The sequence below is a fragment of the Molossus molossus genome, unplaced genomic scaffold (assembly GCF_014108415.1).
Source record: "Molossus molossus isolate mMolMol1 unplaced genomic scaffold, mMolMol1.p scaffold_m16_p_19, whole genome shotgun sequence".
In the NCBI taxonomy this organism is placed as follows: Eukaryota; Metazoa; Chordata; class Mammalia; order Chiroptera; family Molossidae; genus Molossus; species Molossus molossus.
Window position 1 is genome coordinate 42,061,283 of NW_023425354.1, and position 20,191 is coordinate 42,081,473.

At 45.9% G+C, this 20,191-nt stretch overlaps 1 protein-coding gene and 1 long non-coding RNA gene across 12 annotated transcripts in view; one reads left to right on the forward strand and one right to left on the reverse strand.

Moving 5' to 3' along the window:
- The window catches only part of DOC2B (double C2 domain beta), a 29,751-nt gene extending 25,082 nt beyond the window's left edge, over positions 1-4,669 (forward strand). Inside the window, exons 7-9 of the mRNA XM_036268079.1 lie at positions 2,605-2,686; positions 3,507-3,603; positions 4,116-4,669. Of these exons, the coding sequence (XP_036123972.1) occupies positions 2,605-2,686; positions 3,507-3,603; positions 4,116-4,252 (316 nt within the window). The 3' untranslated portion in view covers positions 4,253-4,669. The remainder of the gene's footprint in view (positions 1-2,604; positions 2,687-3,506; positions 3,604-4,115) is intronic.
- Positions 1,432-14,952, reverse strand: LOC118633886. 11 transcript variants are annotated; one of them, XR_004960296.1, is made up of 7 exons: positions 14,906-14,952; positions 13,255-13,327; positions 10,341-10,506; positions 7,989-8,114; positions 6,941-7,093; positions 5,324-5,396; positions 1,432-1,536 (listed from the first exon to the last, which is right to left on the reverse strand). It is a non-coding gene; the product is annotated as an uncharacterized LOC118633886 (long non-coding RNA). The 11 variants fall into 11 exon arrangements; XR_004960291.1 differs by having other exon boundaries at positions 6,183-7,093; XR_004960294.1 differs by lacking the exon at positions 1,432-1,536 and adding an exon at positions 6,183-6,358 and having other exon boundaries at positions 4,678-5,396.
- Positions 14,953-20,191: the final 5,239 nt, after the last annotated feature.

Sequence of the window (20,191 nt, forward strand, 5' to 3'; positions counted from 1 at the left end):
TGGATATAATCAGATATTCTGTTGGCTTCCTCTATTCTAAAGTCCAGTTCTTTCCATAGGCTTAGGAAGCTCTCACCCAGTATTTCAGTAGACTCTCTGTCCCTTCTCCCTCTCTTCGCCTTCCGTTATACCCATTATCTTGACGTTGCTCTTTCTGATGGAGGCAGATAGTCCTTGTAGAGTTCTTTCATTGGCTAAACTCAGTTCTCCCTCTTCTTCCTCCTGAGTCATTTCTAGCTTTCTGTCTTTGAGCTCTCGAATTCTCTCTTCCACGTGGTCTACTCTGTTTCCAGTGCTCTCTGATGCCCTCTTTATCTCCTTTACTGAGTTTTGCAGCTCCGGCATTTCTACGTAGTTTTTTTTCTTTTATCCTCACCTGAGGACATTTTTTGCATTTATCTTCAGACAGAATGAGAGGGAGGGAGAGAGAGAGAAACATCGATGTGAGAGAGACACATCAACTGGCTGCCACCCACATGACCCCAGCTGGGGCCGGGGACAAACTGCAACTGAGGTACATGCCCTTAGCGGGAACCGAACCCAGGTCTCTCTGGTTTGCCAGCTGACGCTCTAACCGCTGAGTCAAACTGGCCAGGGCTACGTGGTTCTTTTTTTATAGTTTCATTCTCTTTCGTAAAGGATTCCTTTTGTTCATAGATTTTATTCCTGAGCCCATTGAACTGCCTTTGAGTTCTCATGTGCCTCTTTGCGCTTCTTCACAACTGCAAGGTGAACTTGTCTGCCATTTAAGCCACGGTCTTCCATGGCTTTGAGGTTTTGGAGGCTTTTTCTTTTCTTTCTGTGCTCCCACGTTACCTTGGTGGTTTGCGGTATCTGATGGATTGTTTGCCCACATATCTGCGTTAGTGAACTCATTTCTTGTCTAGACACTGTTTTGCTCTCGACAATTTCAGCAGGTCAATAGGTAGGGTACTTTCTCTTTTTCCCAGTAGACAGTGTTACAAGTTTTTATTTTCTCTTACCTGCATGATTTGGGCCTCTGGGATTACTGGAGCGGCACTGCTTCGGTTAGGGAAATGCCACGTACCCACTGGGATGATGGGGGATGTGGGGGGCGGTGGGGAACTGGTTTTGCGCGCTCCCAGCACTACCTCCCTTTTACTCTGGGTCACGGGCCCCCACCGTTTTGGGAAGGCCTCTCCACCGCCTCTGCTGGGCTCTGCTGGGACGGGCGGAGTAGAGGGACCGAGTCCGCGTTTCCCAGCTCAGTCCCTGCCAGCGATGGCTGTTGGTCCTGCTGTGCTGGTTAAGGCCTCCCAGCCGCCTCTGCCGGGTCTGCCGTGATGGGGAGGGGAAGAGTGGTCCTGTTCCTGGGGGAGCACGGCCTCTGTCCCTCGCACACTCTAGGCCGTAGTGTGACAGCTGCAGCCCAACCTCGCTTCGCTGTCACACTCTGGAGTCACTGTGGCCCCATCCCCGTCCTGCCCCCTGCTCATCCCAGTGTGCCCACCTTCAGAGGTTCTGTGCTTTTGTGTTGAGCAGGGATCCTTTGCTGAGTTATAGTGGTCCGACTTGCTGTAAATTTAAGGGAAGAAACAAAGAAGTCTTCTCACTCCACCATGATGCTGACACCCCCAGCAAGGATTTTAAGGTGCTGGTACTCCACTTTGTCAAGGGCACTGGGTGTCAACTGTATGGCCTTTCTGGAGGGCGATTTGGCAAAATGAAGGAAGAAACTTGACCTGTGCGTGGCTTTGGGTGGGTAATTTTACTTCTAGGAATTCAGTAATTCAGACAACAGATGTTTATTGGCCTGCCCAGTGCCAGGCACTAAGATGGGTGACAGGAAGCTGGTGGTAGGTGAGACAGATGTGGTCCTCACCCCCGGAGTACCCTCAGCAGAGACAGAGCCATTGATAATTATCTACACAGGGACAGGATGAGAGGCTCTGAGCCTCCTGTCCTGGCTTCAGAACACCAGCCCTGTGCTGAGCGTGGGCAAGTCCCTCTGCCTCCCCGAGCTCACATGAAGACATCAAGGCTGCATCGCAGTCCAAGGAGCTCAGGCCGACGGAGGAGCCGGCTGACAAGCCAGGCTCCCCTCTCCCTTTGGGAAGTGTCATTGTTACTGCCCAAAAGGCCTTTTTCCTTGCACAGAGCTCCCGGGAGGCAGCAGCAATGGCTGCACAACTCTGGGAATATACGAAAAACCACTGTATTTCACACTTCAGAAAGATGAAGTTTCTAGTATGTGAATTATATCTTAATAGATCTATTTTTAAAAAGAAAGCTCTGACAAGGGATCAACTCTGCTAAAAATGTTTTCTGGTGACAAATGTGAGCTTGGTGAAAATTAGACTTGCAGAAGCAAGGAGCATCCTCTTTCCAGAGGGACGGAGGACTCCACAGTTAACTCCAGGAAAGGGCCCGTGGACAGTCCTGCTGACCAGGGAGTCACGTGCTCCTCCCCTGTGGCCGACCGCCCTCTGCCACAGCAGTGCTGGGGACTCTGATGATCAGGTGAACGGGGAGGCCCGTAGGTACCTCTCCAGGGACAGACCGTTCTTCCAAGCCCTGCGGCTCCACCTGTCCCCACAGCTTCTCCTCGGCTTCTGCCTGCCTACCCATCACTTATAATTCCAGATACCTGAAGCCAGATGTGGACAAGAAATCCAAACATAAGACAGCAGTAAAGAAGAAGACCCTGAACCCAGAGTTCAACGAGGTACAGGGGCTGGCAAAGCTACAGGAAATCCTCTCCCCCTCTGCCGGGACAGGGGCCCAGAGGGGCCGGGTTCTCAGGGGTCACAGCTTCGAGAGGGGGGAGAGAGGGTGGGCAGAAGCTGACAGGCGAGCCCTAGCCATGGGGGGCAGGGGAGAGGTGCAGGGCAGGCTGAACCAGGCCACGGTGGCACCCACCCAAAGCCACACCTAGAACCACCTCAGAGGATGGAATTGACGGGATTGTGGCCACAGTGGGTGTGGAGTTGAAAGTGCAGGAGTGGGGGTCTGGGGGGAGACGCAGGGAGCATGATCAAGGTGAGGAGCGAGAAGGCGAGGCGCACAGGGGCCTCGGGCAGAGCCTGAGCAACGCAGGGGCAGACAGGCGGCTGAGACAGATGCTTCCGGAGAGGGGGTGCCAGGTGTCAGAGCACCATGGAACAGTGGGGGAGAGGGGTCCACAAGGAAGGGAGTGGTCAGCAGAGCCAGACCGGAGAAGTCAAGTACACCGAGGCTGCCAAATGTGAGTCGATTTGGCAATAAGGAGGCTCTCGGGTATCTTGAGAGAGAGACTTCAGTGATCACGGGGCAGGTAGGCTGGAGTGAAGGGGACCCTGGGGACCCTGAGGACCCTGAGGACCTTGAGGACCCGGCCAGGCTCTCAGGCCTACATGGACAAGCTGGACGCAAATCCACCACTGCCTACCGCCATGCACCGGCCACCCTCCCATTCACCATCCCCCATTCAGCTCATGCCCTCACCATACCTCAGCGCCCTCCTGGCCATGTGGCATTAGCCCTGACTCTCCCCTTCTGGCCACCAGGAGTTCTGTTACGAGATTAAGCATGGGGACCTGGCCAAGAAGACCCTGGAGGTCACCGTTTGGGATTATGACATTGGAAAGTCCAACGACTTCATTGGTAAGAGGACATGACGATGCCATCTGGCCACATGCTCATTCTGGCTTCAGCGAAGGGCAGTGGCCCTGAATCAGCCCTTCCTTCCTGGCCTCGGGAAATCTGGGGCCACAGACCACCTGCCCCCACATGCAGGGCTTCAGACATGACCCAGCCCGACTCTTGTGTAACAGGAAGAGACAGGTCACATGGAGTCTGGTGGGCTTGGTAGCTGTGCACAGTAGAGCCGCCGGGGCCCTTTCTTGCTCTTTTTTGTCCCCCTGCCTTGGCCCCTAACATGTGCCACTGCACTCTGCCCAGCACTGCTCTGGTCCTGGGTAGAGGAGGGCAGGATCCCCGGGCCCTGGGCTGGGGGACAGGAGTGTGGCACGGCAGTAAGACCCCTGTCCACTCTTAGAGCCAGTGGGCAAGGTGGAGCGTGGAACCTGAGGGGGTGGGGGCACTGGTTGCAGAGGGAGGACCTATGGGAACACCTGCCCCAGGCCCCTGGCTGCCCCGCGACTCCCCTCCTGCAGGTGGTGTGGTTCTGGGCATCAATGCCAAGGGCGAGCGCCTGAAGCACTGGTTTGACTGCCTGAAGAACAAGGACAAGCGGATTGAACGCTGGCACACGCTCACCAACGAACTCCCGGGGGCCGTGCTCAGCGACTGAGCGGCCCCCCTCCACTGCACCTGCCCTTGCTGTCACTGGCCCCACACAGGCCTGGCCCTGGGCTTCCTCAGCTGCCACCAAGGGCCTCAGCCCCACACTGGGGGAGATCCAGGACACCTACTCGGACACAGGACCACTGCAGCCCCCTCTTGGAGGCCGTGGAGGACCCAGCCACTCCGAAGGACCAGGGCCAGGCCTGCTCTCAGCCCCTAGGGCCTGAGGGGGCCCGAGGCGGGGGAGGAGCTTGGCCTCAGCACCCACCCCGGGGACAGGAATGCGGCTGCCCAGGGGCCAAGAACCCTACTAGAGGTCAGCAGTAAGTCACAGGGGACCCAGGCTGAGAGAACAGGAGGGCAGGGCACCTTGGTGGGGCCAGTGGGAACTCCGGAGAGAGACGCTAGGAAGAGGGGCGTGGGGGAGGAGATTGGGGACAGGACTCTGCCTTCGTCCGTCCATCTCTGGCATTACTGGGAGGGTGGAAGAAAGTTGACCTGAGAGCCAGGAGTCTAGTGAAGTTCCCAGAAGCTCCCAGTGAACGTGGGCTCTTGGCAAATTCTTCCCTCGATTATTTCACAAGCCCCTGGGGATAAATGAAACCCAGGGCCTGCCCTCAGGGAGTTCCCCGGCTAGTCAGGGAGCTGGAAACAAACCATGACAACGGGGTCAGGAATGCCAAGGCCAGCGTGGCCCACCTGCCAGTGCTATGCACTCTGCTGACTGCGGGGACGCAGAGGGCAGGAGGGCTTCCCAGAGGGGCCCTGCTGCAGCAAGGCCTGAAGGGCAGTGGGGTCTCGGCAGGGGAAGGGCAGTGCAGGCAGTGGGAATGGTCTGCAGAGGCTTGGAAGGGAGGGGTGTTGGGTCAGGGGCACTGTGAGGGACCTGGGGTTTCTCTGGGGGGCAGGGTTTGTTAGGAAGGGAGTGGGGCCCAGGAGTGATGGCACCCAGCCCTGCTCCCTCCCCATCCCTGGCTGCCAGGCCAGCCTGGGCTCACAGCTGTGGAGGAAGTGACAGCCCTGTTGTGAAACTGATGTTGGTGCAGGGTCAAGTTCAGTCCTCAGCCCATTTGCTCACCTTTGATCATTTTCTCCTCCTGAGGAATCTGGAGGATGGATCCTGCCTCTCATTCTTCCCAGCGTCAGGTCAGCTGTAGTCAGAACAGAAAAGGGTCCCCTGTTTTGCATGAAAAGAAGCAAAGATTCCTCCTTGTCCTCACCCTCCTGGTCTCTTCCTCTGACCCCCGCCCCCACCTAGGCCTTCTGGGCTTGGGGCTGAGTAGTGGGGGGACCCCAGATGGTTGCCCATTTATTCTGGCCCTACTGTGGCCACTGATGTCCCTCTCAGGAATACTGGGCAACAGTCCAGGGCCTTGTTTCTGGGGAAGCTAAGAGGAAACACCGGTCTGTACCCTGAGTCAGGGTCTCCAAAAGGGGGTTGAGGGATTGGGGCCCAGGTCTGAAGCACCAGACTTTTCCTGCTTAGCAAGGGGTCTTCAGGAATCCTGGATGAACAGATGCATCACCAAGGCATTTACGGGTTCAGCCATCACTGCACTGACGAGAAAGGGAGCCCAGAGAGGGAAATGACCTACCTGCCCAAGGCTTTGCAGCCTTACCACAGCTAGGGCAGACCAGCTCCAGGCCCCTGCCCAACCCCCGCCCGGAGCCCTGGGCCCCACACTTCAGGGGCAGTAAGGTGCTGGGCTCACACACAGCGGTCCTGCTAGCTGCTGGCCTAGGGCTCTCCCCGCCTGCTGCCCACACACACCAACACTGGCAGCAGGGCTCCCGGGGGCACAGGGGTTGGACCTTCTGCTGCAAACACAAAGCACACCACCATCTGAGGCCTGGGGTGATGATGTGGATCCCACCAAGTGCCCATCAGCCTTTTCCCAGTTTGCAGGGAACTTGGAACGCCAGTCCTCACACAGCACCTGGTAACCTTCGCTGGTCATGGACCCTTGGTTTTCCATCCTTAAGAAGGCTTTGTGTGTGTTGAGTTTTACATGTGCCGTCTTAATGAATCTTCACAACCCTTGTGTCTGGGTGAGCTCTGGGTATCTTCCTAACTTTGCCTTTTGGAGGGCCTCTGAGGAGACTCACAGCCTCTCTGTGAAGACATGGAAATTCTGGATGGCAAAGCTAGAAGGGGCTGTGATCTACCTACTACAACTTCCTTATCAGATACCTGGGGAAACTGAGGCCCAGCTGGGACAAGGACCCAGGACTCCTAGCACCCAGTCCAGGGCCCTCTACTGCCCAGACTGTGCAAATACAGCCTTGGCCCTGAAAGATGGTCCCAGCTGACCAGAGGGAGGCAGGGCTTCTGTGGAGGATGGGGCGCTTGGGCAGGAGGGCCTCCAGGGAGTGATAGGACCTTCACCAAAACCCTGGCACTGTTCCAGACCACTTGCAGATTGTCTCTGTTACAGAAAAAGCTCTTTAAGAAGCTATAAAGCTCTGCCTTTGACCCCAAACTGGCATCTTTCCTCTGATCCATCAGATCCACAAAGATGGGAAATTTGACACCAAAAAAAAAAAAAGTCATTCCAAAGTCAGGTGTCAGTAATGGGGGTCTCCCGTTGCGAGGCATCCACCTCCACCACCTCCCTTCCTGGTGTCCCACCCACCGCCAGCACTAGCCAATCCCCGACGGGCCCGTCTTCCAACCCTGAAGCGGTAATCTCCTGACCTCTAGTGGCGAGAGCAGGAACTGCACCTCCCGGCCCGTGCATGTCCAGTCTTCGTTCCTTCCCAACCGAGAACCTCTCGATGCATGGACTCTGGCTGTCGTCGACGCAGACTCTCGTGCACTGCTTAACACCGTTTTGCTACCATGTGATGGCTGCAGAAACCGTCCTTAAATTGCAGCCCCACACTCAATTTTTGTACTTTCGTCTGACCTACCCGAAGGTGTCCTTTTTAAGTCTTATTTGTTAATATTTATAATGACATAATAATCCAAAGTAAATGGAAACGTTCATTGCGATCATATTGGCTTGGAAGATCATTTAATAATAGATTTGAATGGGCCGGCAGGAAAAAAGAAGAAAATGGCTACTGGGGCTTATGCAGCACATTTTCTCATTGACTCATCACCAAGAATCCATTTGAGGTAGGTTCCCATGTTACAGATGAGAAAAACTGAGGTTCAGAGAGGTTGAATCTCTGGTAAGTGAAAGAACCATAATTCAAGTCATGGGTCCCAGTACTTTTTACACAAGGAACTGCATGCCATGCTATCAACCGCCCAGCCACAAACAGCTGTGGAGTATTAACTTGAGTACCAAGTACTGGTCTAGGCTTCCGGGCAATTTATCAGCAGGATAATCAATAAACAGTAAATATAATATGTTAAAAGATTTAAGAAATGGGCGTAAGGAAACCATGTGGGCTGGGTTGATTGGGCTTACGTAGGGAGATCGGAGGAGCTGCTGGAGAAGATGACTTCTAAGCTGAGACTTGGATGGGGTGAGGTTGGGAGTCATGGGAATACTAGGGGAAGAGTGTTACAAGTGAAGGGAACAGCCAACGCCCCTATAGATGGGAACAGGCTTGGAGTGACAGGAATTGCAAGGAGGCCCATGTGGCTGGAGCAGGGTGTGTCAAGGGAAGAGTGATAGATGAGGATACAGGGGTACAGGAGACCAGACCAAGTAGGACTTTATAAAGACAGCTTTCATTCTGCAGGAGATGGAAGCTGATTCTGTTTCTAACAGGCCACCAGGCAGAGAACAAACCTATGGTCTGCAGCAGGTGATCAGTCCCTGTTTGAAGGTCTCATGGTGGTATGCCAATGAGTTCAGGGCTCAACGTCGAAATGGTATCCGGTATCCAGAGCAGTGGCAGCTGGGTCCTAACAGAGCCTGCCGAGACATGACTGGTCAAGGTTCTGGCCACCAGCCTCCTTTAGCAACCACCTCTGTGCCAGCCTGATTTTCCAGGCCTCCCACCCATTCTCTGAACTACCGGATGCATTCCTTCCAGTGCACTCCTTTTCTGCTTACGTTAACCAGGATCAGAAGCTGTTAATTTTGACAAAGAGCACTGCCTAGTGCTCCGATCACCTAGGTCCCAACTCAAGTGTTACCTCTCTTTGAGGCCTGCATTGACCTGTCATTTTCTCCCACATCACCTGTTTTTTTTTCCTTCATGGCACTTAACAAAATCATGTGTATTTGCTCATTCCTCTCTCCCCTCACTAACCTCATGAGAGTCGGGGCCACATCTTTCTTATTTACCCCAGTAACTCCAGGCCCGGACTGAGCATGGCGTAGCCCTCTAATAAGCATTTGTAGAATGAATGGATGAAAGCTGCCACCATGGACAGTTCGAAAGGAGCCAAATCCATGTGTCTGGAGCATGTGATTATATGTTGGGTCTAAGCCCAGATAGGTGCACAAGATTCCTGTTATCCCCTGGAGGAGTACAGATGAGAAAGGACCCCAGTACCACAGGGTAGAGAAAGGGGGAGAATGAGAGGAGGGGGCAAAGGGAGGCAGGCAGACTGGAAGGAGAGAGGAGAAACAAAGAGAAGGAAAGCTGAGAGGCCGAGGGGCAAAGGAAGAAAAGGAATGGCAAGAACAGGCCTCGGGGAAGCTGCAGAGGCAGACGGGTCCGGAAAGCCAGCCACTGCTCCACTGCACACTCAGGGCTCCGGGGGAAGTGACAGCCCAGGATGGCCAAAGGTATGGCTTTCCTAGTGTCCAATCCCCAGGGAGAGTGCTCCAGGCTGGGGCTGAAGAGAGGTCTAGAAACAAATCACACCAGGAGGGGCGTGTCCCCAACGCACAGGGCCAGAAGCAATGGGGACAAGGCAGCAGACTCATCGTCCAGGGCAGCCAGCACTGCAGTATTAATCCTGATCGCTAACGCTAAGGTGTGCCGATGTATAAACAAGCACTGTGCTAGACTCTGTCTGAGACTTAAACGGACCACCTCCCAGCCAGGAAAACTGTACAGAACAAGTCTAAGACGGGTGCAAAATGAGGGCGCGCCAAGGGCAAGCCTGACAGGGCTGAGTTCAGCCTGTGGGCTATGAGAGGCAGGGACAGGTGAGCAGGACTTGGGCACACGTGGTTCCCAGGAGTAGCACCGCCCTCTGTGGACACTGAGACCTGGGCAGGACACTGCTTGTTCACGAGGACACCCTGGAGCAGTCCCCAACCCCCCAGGGTGCTCCAGCACAAGCAGAGGCTATGGTGAGCAGCCTCCTCCAGAAACTCTGCTCTCCCCCTAGATGTTCCATCACAATGCAGGCAGCAACCCCACATGTCTGCCCTGAGCACAAGGCCTGAGCACAGAGGGAGAACAAGAGGACCATCTGGGGACAGGTAATTAGTTCCTCTGCTGCTTCAGCAGGGAGTCTACAAAAACAAAAGGTACCTGAGAGAAGGTGCCAGTTACAATATTCATGGCACTGACGCGCACAGAGAGCTCTCAGTAAGACAGTCGACTGCTCTAGAATTGTACTCACTTAATCCTCAGCATTACAACACTGTTTGAATCCCCACTTTACAGATGGGAAAACTGAGAAACAGAGTAGCATGCTCAATGGTAATTATGGAGCTGAGCTGGGATTTGAACCCAAGCCTTATGGCTCCAGAATTCATACTCTCTTAATTTCTACGATACGCTGCTGGATGAAGCAGATGGTGTTACCAGGCCCTAGTGGAAGACTCAGGTCCCACCAGGTCCCTTGCTCCCAGAACTAGCCAGGAAAGATTTCCCAGGGCTCACTCTGGGTCCTTGTCTGTATTAATCAAATGCAGTACTCATCTTTGCCCAGTGGGCTCCCATCTGTCACAAGCCCAATTTCCCTGTGTCTCCTGGCCCCAGCAAGGCAAGATCTATTTGGGAAAGATGTGGCTTCCCAGGGGCCAGCTGCGAGCCAATGTAAACTTACTGCATCATGGGAATCAGAGAACTGGGAAACCAAGAGGGCCTCCTGGGTTCTCCTCTCCCCTTCTGCACCCTCCTGCACCCTCTTGCCTCAGCACACTTGCTCAGCCAATTCATCAGCACATAAATGACCCAAAATGGTGGCCTCAGCCCCAAGTCTGGTGGCTTTCAGCTTGGTTCCCCACACCTACCTGGGGATGACTGTTGACTCTTAGTTTAGCCTCTCCAGAGAGAAATGGCTCGTTCCAGGTTCCAACTCACCTCCATGGGTTGAAGGGCCAGTGGGTGAGGTCACATAGTAACACCATGGCTGTGGGCAAGGCACACAGGATCAAATATGTCTTTCACAAGAAGTCCCTGAGCCAGTGGGAAAGAAGGAAGGAGGTGTCAACCAAGGGAAAGAAGGGACTGAAGCCAGTGCCACACTATACTATGGCAGAAACCATTGAAAAAAGCAAAGGCTAGTAAACAGCCAAGAGCAAAACACTGAAGAAAAAAAAAAAAAGATGACGTAAATGATCAACAAAGAGTGAATAAATGCCATTACGATCCATCTGAAGGTTAGAAAGTCTGGCAGTCATTTCCATTTTAACTGGGAGCATGACAAGTATCTTGGAAAGGTGTGACAGTGGAGGGAACAAAGGATTAGAATTGAGTGTACAGTGCAATCCTTTTTATTTTCAATGTTATATATATTTATAAAATATACATCAAATTTATCATTGTAACCACTTTTAAGTTTACAATTCAGTGACATTAAGTACATTCATAAAGTAGTACAACCATCACCACTATCTATTTCCAGAACTTTATCAACCCCAACAGAAACTCTGTATCCATTAAATAAATGCCCCTCACCCAGCTCCTGGTATCCTCTATTTTATTTTCTCTTTGAATTTGCCTACTCTAAGTACCGCGTGTAACTGGAATCATGTATTTGTTGTTTTATGTATGGCTTCTCTCACTTGAAATGATATTTTCAAGTTTCCTCCATGTTGTAGCACGTATCAGAACTTTGCTCCTTTTTATGGCTAAATAATATTCCATTGCATGGATATGCCTCATTGTTCATCCATTCGTCTGTTGAACACTTGGGTTGTTTCCATCCTTTGGCTATTGTGAATAATACTGCTAGGAACATTGTGGTACAAGTATCTGAGTCCCTGTTTTCAGTTATTTGGGTACATACCTAGGAATGGAGTTGCTGGGACATGAATCTATGTTTAACTTTTTGAGGAACCACCAAACTGCCACAACAGCTACATTATACTTCCTACCACAGTTCCATTTTCTCCACATCTTCACCAAAACATTATTTTTTGTTTGTTTTTATAAACACCCATCCTGAGTGTGGAGTGGTAGCTCCTTGTGGTTTTGATTTCATTTCCCTACTAAGTGGTGGTGTTGAGCATCTTTTCATGTGCTTATTGGCCATTTGTGTATCTCCTTTGGAGAAATGTCTTTTAAAGTCGGCCTGTTCTGTAATTATTTGACTTTTTGTTGACTTGTGGATCTTTATATATTCTGGATATCAACCCCTTTTCAGATATGCAACTTACAAATAGTTTCTTCCATTCCATGGATAGTCTTTTTCCTCATTTGATAGTGTCCTTTGATGCACAAAAGTTCATTTTGATAAAGACAATTTTTTGTTTTCTTTGCTTTTGCTGTCATATCAAGAAATCATTGCCACCCTGGCCAGGTAGCTCAGTTGGTTAGAGTGTCATTCCTATCTGCCAAGGTTGCAGGTTCAATCTCTGGTCAGGGCACATACAAGAAGCAACCAATGCCCTGGCCGGTTTTGCTCAGTGGTTAGAGCATAAGCCCATGGACCAATGAGTCAAGGGGGAGGAGACCAGTTGATGTGTCTCTCTCATAGCAATGTCTCTCTTTCTCCCTCCCTCCCACTCTATCTAATGATAAATGGAAGAATATCCTCAGGTGAGGATTAAAAAACAAGCAGAAACCAATGAGTGCATGGATGAGTGGAACAACAAATCAATGTTTCTCCCTCTCTCCCCCCAAAATCTATCAATAAAAAATATTTTAAAAAAGAAATCACTGCCAAATCCAATGCAATGAAGGTTTTCCCATTTTCTTCCAAGAGTTTTGTAGCTTTTGCCCTTAAGTTTGTTTTTCACTCATTTTCATGGTCAGGTTCAACTTCATTCTTTTGCATGTGGACATCCAGTTTTCCTAGCACCATTTGTCCAAGATTGTCCTTTCCTCAGGCTCTGTTTTAAAAAAACCAACGAACTTGCCCTGGCCAGTATGGCTCAGCATTTAGAGCATCAGCTCTTGGACTGAAGGGTCTCAGGTTCAATTCTTGACCCTGGTTGGGGTCGTGCAGGAGGCAGCCAATCAATGTGTCTCTCATGTCACTGTTTCTCTCTCCCTCTCTCCCTTCCTCCCTTCTACTCTATCTAAAATCAATGAAGCCCTGGCCGGTTTGGCTTGGTGGTTAAAGCATCAGCCTGCGGACCAGAGAGTCCCAGGTTCAGTTCCTGCTAAGGGCACATACCTCAGTTGCAGTTTGTCCCGGGCCCTGGTTGGGGTTGTGCGGGTGGCAGCCAGTCGATGTGTCTCTCTCACATCGATGTTTCTCTCTCTTCCTCCCTCTCTCCCTCCCGTTGTAGCTGAAAATACATGCAAAAAAAAACCCCAAAAAGTCCTTGGGTGAGGATTAAAAAAAAAAAAAAGATAAATGCAAAAATGTCCTCAGGGAGAATAAATAAATTAATAAATAAAAATGATTAAAAAATAAATAGAAAAGTATCCTCGGGTGAGGATTAACAAAAATAAAAAAGAAACCAACCAACAAACTAGATATGTAAAGGCTTATTTCTGAACTCTCTATTCTATTCCATTGGTTTATATGTCTGTCCTTATGCCAGTTCCAGTGTTTTGATTAGTGTTCTTTGTAATAAGTTTTGAAATCAGAATGGAAATAAAATGGAACAACTTACCACCCTCTGGCTGACTCCTGTCATACAGTTAGCATATATGATGTGCCTACATATATTATTAACCCCACAACATAAACCTAGTTTTTGCTTTAAACACAAGATTTTTTTAAAAACTGGGAAATAGGTTTTTTATATTTACCTTCATATTTACCATTCAAGTGTTCTTCCATTCCATCTTGAAGATCTATAACTATCAACTGTTGTATCTTGTCCTTAGTGCCAGAGAAGAAAAATGTTTGGTGTTATGAACATTTCATCACCCCAGAAATTTCAGGCATAGGCTCATGAACATATATGCAAACATTTTTTTTTTTTTTTGCCGAAGCAAGGCCACCAAAAATTTTTGGTTGCCTCCCACACGAAAAAAATGGGAGAGAGAACATATGTGCAAACATTTTTTAAGCACAATTTTAGTAAACCAAATCCAAAAATAATTTAATGGACAATATAGAACTGGAGTTTATCCCAGGATTGGTTTTAATGTCCAAAAGGCAATAAATGTAATTCATTATATTAACAAACTAAAAACAAATATCCATATTACCATCCCATTAGATGCAGAACAAGCACTTGATAAATTTAACTTCCAATTCCTGACAACTCCTCTCAGCACACTAAAAATACTAGTGAACTCCTCAACCTGATAATGGGCATCTATGAAAAACTTTCAGCTGACATCATAACTTAATAGTGAAAGACAATGCTTTCTTCCCTAAGATCAGGAACAATACAAGGATGTCTGCTCTTATCACTTCTATTCAGCATTGCACTGGAGGTTCCAGCCAGTGCAATCAGGAAAGATAAACAAAAATTCTCTAGCCTGAAGAAGTTAAATCTTTATATTCACATCCAATATGATTCTCTATGAAGAAAATCTGATGACAGCTACAAAAAAAACCCCACACACCACTACTAGAACTAAGAAGAGAGTTTAGCAAGGTTGCAGGATACAAGATAATACACAAATATCAATTTTATTTCCATATACTAGCAATAAGCAATCAAAAGTTGAATTTTAAAAAGCAGGAATTTTTACACAATCAAAAATTATGAAATAAAGAATATATCTGACAAAAGTGAGATAGTGTAAAATATTGCTGAAATTAAAGAAGGCCTGAACTATTAGAGAGATACCTTATTTATGAATCAGAAGACTCATTATTATAACATACACTTCACAAAATAGGATATATGGATGGCAAATCACATAAATAGATGTTCAACATCTTTAGTCATTAAAAAATACAAATTAGCCCTGGCCAGTTTGGCTCAGCGGTTAGAGCGTCGGCCTGCGGTCCGGAGAGACCCGGGTTTGGTTCCCGCTAAGGGCACATACTTCGGTTGCAGTTTGTCCCCGGCCCTGGTTGGTCGTGCGGGTGGCAGCCACTCGATGTGTCCCTTCACGTCGATGTTTCTCTCTCTCTCTCTCCCTTACTCTCTCTCTCCTTCCCACTCTATCTGTACAAAAAATGGAAAAATATCCTTGGGTGAGGATAAAAAAAAAAAAATACAAATTAGCCTGGCCGGTGTGGCTCACTAGTTGAGCATTGTCCCATGCACCAAGAGGTCACCAGTTCCATTCCTGGCTAGGACACATGCCCAGGTTGTGGGCCCGATCCCCAGAGGGGGGGCATGCAATCGATGTTTCTCTCCCTCTCTCCCCCTCCCTTCCTCTCTCTCTAAAATCAATTTAAAAAATATTAAAAAAAAAACATTTTTAATACAAATTAAACACACAATGAAATGCCACCATATTAGTGGAATGAAAAATTTTAAAGGATTGACCATACCAAGTGCTGGAGAGGATGTGGAAGAACAGGAGCTTTCAGACACTGCTGGTGGAAATGTAAAATGGTACAATCACTTCATCAAGCAATTTGACAGTTCCTTAAAAAACTAAAATATACCTACCATACTGCCCAACCATTCCACTCCTACTTTTATCCACATACAAAAAAGGGAAATATATGCTCACGTAAAGACTTGTACACAAACATTCATAGCAGCTTTATTTGTAACAGACAAAAACTATAAACAACCCAAATGTTCATCAATAGGTGAATAAACAAATTGTGGTATATCATAACAATAGAATACTTCTCAACAACAAAAAGAATGAACTATTGATACATACAAGATGAATGAACTTCAAAACAATTATGTTGAGTGAAAGTAGCCAGACACAACTCCTTAAAAGAAAGAATATACTCCATGCCATTTATATAAAACTCCAGAAAATGCAAAATGAGGTAAAATAACAGAAAGCCAGTTAGTGGTTGCTTGGGGGATGAGGGAAGAAATTACAAAGTACAACAAGGACACTTTTGACGGTGAATGCTGCTGTTACAATGATGGTTTTACAGGTGTCCACATATTCCAAAACTTAAACTGTGTAATTTTTTTGTTTTGGGGTTTTGGTTTTTTTTGCATTTATGATCTGATAGAGTGGGAGGGAGAGAAACATTGATGTGAGAGAGACACATCAGGTGGTCGCCACCCACACAACCCCAACAGGAGCTAAGGACAAACTGCAACCTAGGTACATGCCCTTAGTGGACACTGAGCCCGGGACTCTATGGTCTGTGGGCTGACACTCTGCTGAGCCAAACTGGCCAGGGCTAAACTGTATAGTTTATATGCATGCACTTTATTTCAATAAAGCTGTTTTTTAATGAAAAGTTTTAAGTATATCTTTCAGAAATTTGCTAACGATAGGCAAATACACATACAGAATATTTTTCCTCTTTTGTACATGTTATCTTAACTTTTCTCATTTACCATTATATGCAAATATCTTTCTATATTAGAAATAATTTACCTCATTTTTAAAATAACAGCAACCTAGTATATGTAGTAAGGATGTACCATGATTGATGGGCATTTAGTTCATTTCTAATTTGCTACTATAATGCTGAAATGAAAATATTTTACATATATTTGTGTGCATATACACACAAGCAAGGGGTACATGCATTTAAAACTTACATTTATAGGGTCAAATAATCCTCTTAAAAGCCTGTCTCAGAACCTACATCATACTTAGGATAAATTAATTTAGCAAGGTCATGAAATACAAGGTCAATTAATATTGCTATAAGTTGCAACAATTTGAAAATAAAATTAAACTTTTTATAACACCAAAAAATCAAATACTTAGAAATAAGCCCAACAAAAGGTACTAAACCTCTACAGAGAAAAAAATTATTGAAAAAAAAAAATTAAAGATCTAAATAAGTGGAGGGATATACTGTATTGATGAATTAAAGGACATAATTATATAAAGATGCTAATTCTCAAATTTATTATAGATTCAATAAAATCCTAGTCAAAATCCCAACAGGTTTTTTCTTACTGTTCTATTACTGAAATTGACAAGTTGATTCTAAAATGTATATAAAAGAGCAAAGTGCCAAGAATAATCAATACAGTCTTGAACTACAAAAAAATGGAGGACACCCACTACCAGATATTGAATTATTTGAACCTAGTGTTGCACCGGCACTAGGACAAATAGACCAATGGAACAATAAATGGTGCTGGATTGATTGAATGTCTATATGGAAAAAATATTATCATGAATAAAAACTCTTGACTATTCTAGATCTACATATGAAAGGTCAAACAATGCTTTTAGAAAAACAATATAAAAGATTAATGATTTTGCCCTGGCCAGTTTGGCTCAGCAGCTGGAGCGTTGGCCTGTGGACCAGAGAGTCCCGTGTTCAGTTCCCACTAGGGGCACATAAAAAAAAAAAAATTAATGATTTTGGGGTAGGCAACTATTTCTTAAATAGTATAGTACATATAAAGCACTTAAAGAAAAATGTGGACCAACTGAACTATATCAAAATTAAGAACTCCTGTTCATCAAAAAATGCCATTAAAATGAAAAAGCAGGGCACAGAATGAGGAGGTAATTGCAATTAACAGCAGCAAAGACATCCTCTTCCTAAATTATAAACTTAGTAAAAATCAATGACAACCCAACAGAAAAACAGACAAAAGTGAGTATTTAATAAAGTATCCAAATGTCCAATAAATCCTATAAAAGTGTTCTCATTAATCATCAGGAAAATGCAAATTAAATAAGAATGAGATACTACTAGACAATCTCACCAGAATGCAACAGCTAAAAATAGTGACCCTATTAAATGCCAGTGAGGATGTGGAGTAAATGGGACTATCATACTCTACCAGGACTGTTTTGCAATAATTCCATTCTTAGGTATATATGCAACATTAATGTATACATGTATATACCAAAAGACATATGTAGGAATGTCCACAACATTATTTGTAACATCCATTAATCTGTAACCCAGTGCCCATCCACAGAATACATAGTGTATATGAACACAACAGAATACTAAAGCCATGAAGCACACTTTTACTAGGTAATGACATGGACTAACCCCACAAATACAATGTTGAGAGAGAAAAAGAAGTTGCACGATTCCATTAACACCAAATTTAAAAAGAGGCAAAACTGATCAGTGGCGATCAAGATAGTGACTAGTTGCAGGGGTAATCACTGAGAGCATGAAGTCTCCTAGATACTGACTCCGTTCTATTTCTTGATTTGAGTAGTCACTAAACGGTGTTCTGTGTCAAAATGAATAAACTGTACATTTTTAATGTAGTTTTACACTTGAATAAAAAAAAAAACTTTAAAAATTCCCAACAGTGTTTCTCTACATCCTCACAAGAGTATAACCTAATTGCCAAAGTGAAAGCAGTATGTTTTGGCTTACATCTCTTTAATGCAAATGAAATTGTTTTTAAAAAATGTTTTTAAAGGTTTGTTCCTACAATTCTTTTGAAAGCAAATTCTGAGTGTTCAACAGGTATTATGGCCTGTTTAACATGGCTACTAATGTGTCATTAATGAATGGGAGAGAAGTCTTAGGTGCTGAAATAAGCCCTATCCAAACATATAGCACCAGAACTTGAAATAGCAAAGGGTCTTTGTAGAAGAGCCAAAAACAAACAATATGAGAGGGAAACATGAGTACTGAGTGCCAGAAGTTTTAATCTAACTAGAAAAATTGGTCAAAGATAGTTTTAGACGGGAAGAAAGCCCCTGGACATCACTCAGTGTCCAGGTTGTACATATTCTTAACTTTAACTATTTGATATACAAATGTCTAAAATGCAAGGAAATCTTTAAGAAAAACAATTTGCGACCCTCCTTATACATACCAAGTCTGTACCTACAACCCCAGTGAGCTGATGGTGCAAAGGTACCAACCCAGGATCTTTCCCAAATCAGTAACTGAGACCGTACAGGGTGCATATCTTAAAAAGCTGAAAAGTAGTGTATTTAAGAAATAGTTCCACAAAAAGTGGCTAAAAAAGAGTTTGAGCTTAAGGTAGGAAGACTTTGGTTCTCTAGTAAATTGCTACAGCATTGAGGCAATTTGATAATCCATAACCATTGACTACTACATGTCCAAACAAGAACTGCTCCAACTGTAGGAAAAAAAAAAAAAAACTAATTAAATGTATAAATTAAGCTACAGATTAAAAACAAATTGAAAAATAAATCTAGGTAGTAAGCCTTTGACTCTTTAGACAGTAGCCACCTCAGATCCCTAACATAAGTTATCATTAAGATATACACCTATCTTAAATGATCACTTTAGGATAGAGAAAATGTATTTTCAATCAAACACTGAGTTTTGTTAAGGAACAAAAAGTAGAATGGCTTAACGATTAAGAGGATGGGCTCTTTAGTCATACAAACCTACCTCTGAATCCTGCTTGAATAAACTCATTAGTACTAACATTTCAGAAAACACTTGGGTCTTCCAACTTTTTATAAAAATCATCCTTGGTGGGTGCGGCTCACTTAATCGAAGCAGCCTTCCATACACCAATACCCCTTGCTCCCAAAAACGTGGCGGGTTCAATTCCCAGATAGGGCACATACCCAGGTTACAGGTTCGACCCACAGTCAGGACACGTGTGGGAGACGACTAGTTGATGTCTCTCTCTCCCTTACTCTAAAAACCAATAAATAAAACTACAAATCAAAGCCCTAAGAATTATATTTAAAACACAAATGAACTGCATTCAAGTTATAATGGTTACTCCAGTTCAAAGATAACTAAATCTAGAGCTGAAAAATTCCACCTTTCCTGACCAAGTTATAAGTCACAGAAGTAACACTGTCCTTGCAAGCTGGTGTACCTTTTCTGCAATCTTCTGATCTGTGGTAGGGATCTTTCTAAAGACATGTACCAATAGTCACTCTTAAACACTTCATTGATTTATTTGAGCAGGTTTTCTCAATACCAAGACTGCCACATCCTTAAAAATGCTCATAACATCCTGCTTGAATAAAGTCTACACAGCCAACTAAGAAACCCTTTTCACTAAATTTAATACAGAATTACCTATATTAACTAAAATATCTATACACATTGATGTACAGACACTCTCTGGGAAAAAAACTTAGTGTCCAGTAAGGGAGACCACATCTGTACTATTGTTAATAGTACAAGATCAACTGAGATTTCGATTATATTATTCTCTGCCCCGACCTTGGTGGTGGTAGTGGGGAAATAGAGGGAGATAATTTGATCTCAGCCTGAGAATTATTCTGAGATATTCAGCCAAAACTCCATGCTAGAAAATAATTCATAATTAATGTATCAAATACACATTTGTACTTTAAATGAATACTGTGGCCTGGCTGGAATGGCTCACTGGTTGGGTGTCAACCTATGCACCAAGAAGTCAATGGTTTGATTCCCGGTCAGGACACATGTCCAAGTTGTGGGCCCGATCCCCCCCCGCCCCCCGCCTGCCCCGGAGGTGGGGGCATGAAGGAGGCGGCCAGTCGATGTTCTCTCTCATTAATGTTCCCCTCCCTCTCTCTCTTCTCTCTCTAAAATCAATAAAGAAAAAGATTAAAAATAACTAAAATAAAATACTGTGTTGCTACCTGGTTTAGAAGACAGGGTTGAATTGACTTGGACTACTTAGTGTTCTTCACAGCCAGGTTACAGGTCACCCCCTCCCCTCCGCCAAAAATATACATCATCTTTAGGAAACAGACAAGTGATTTATGAAAG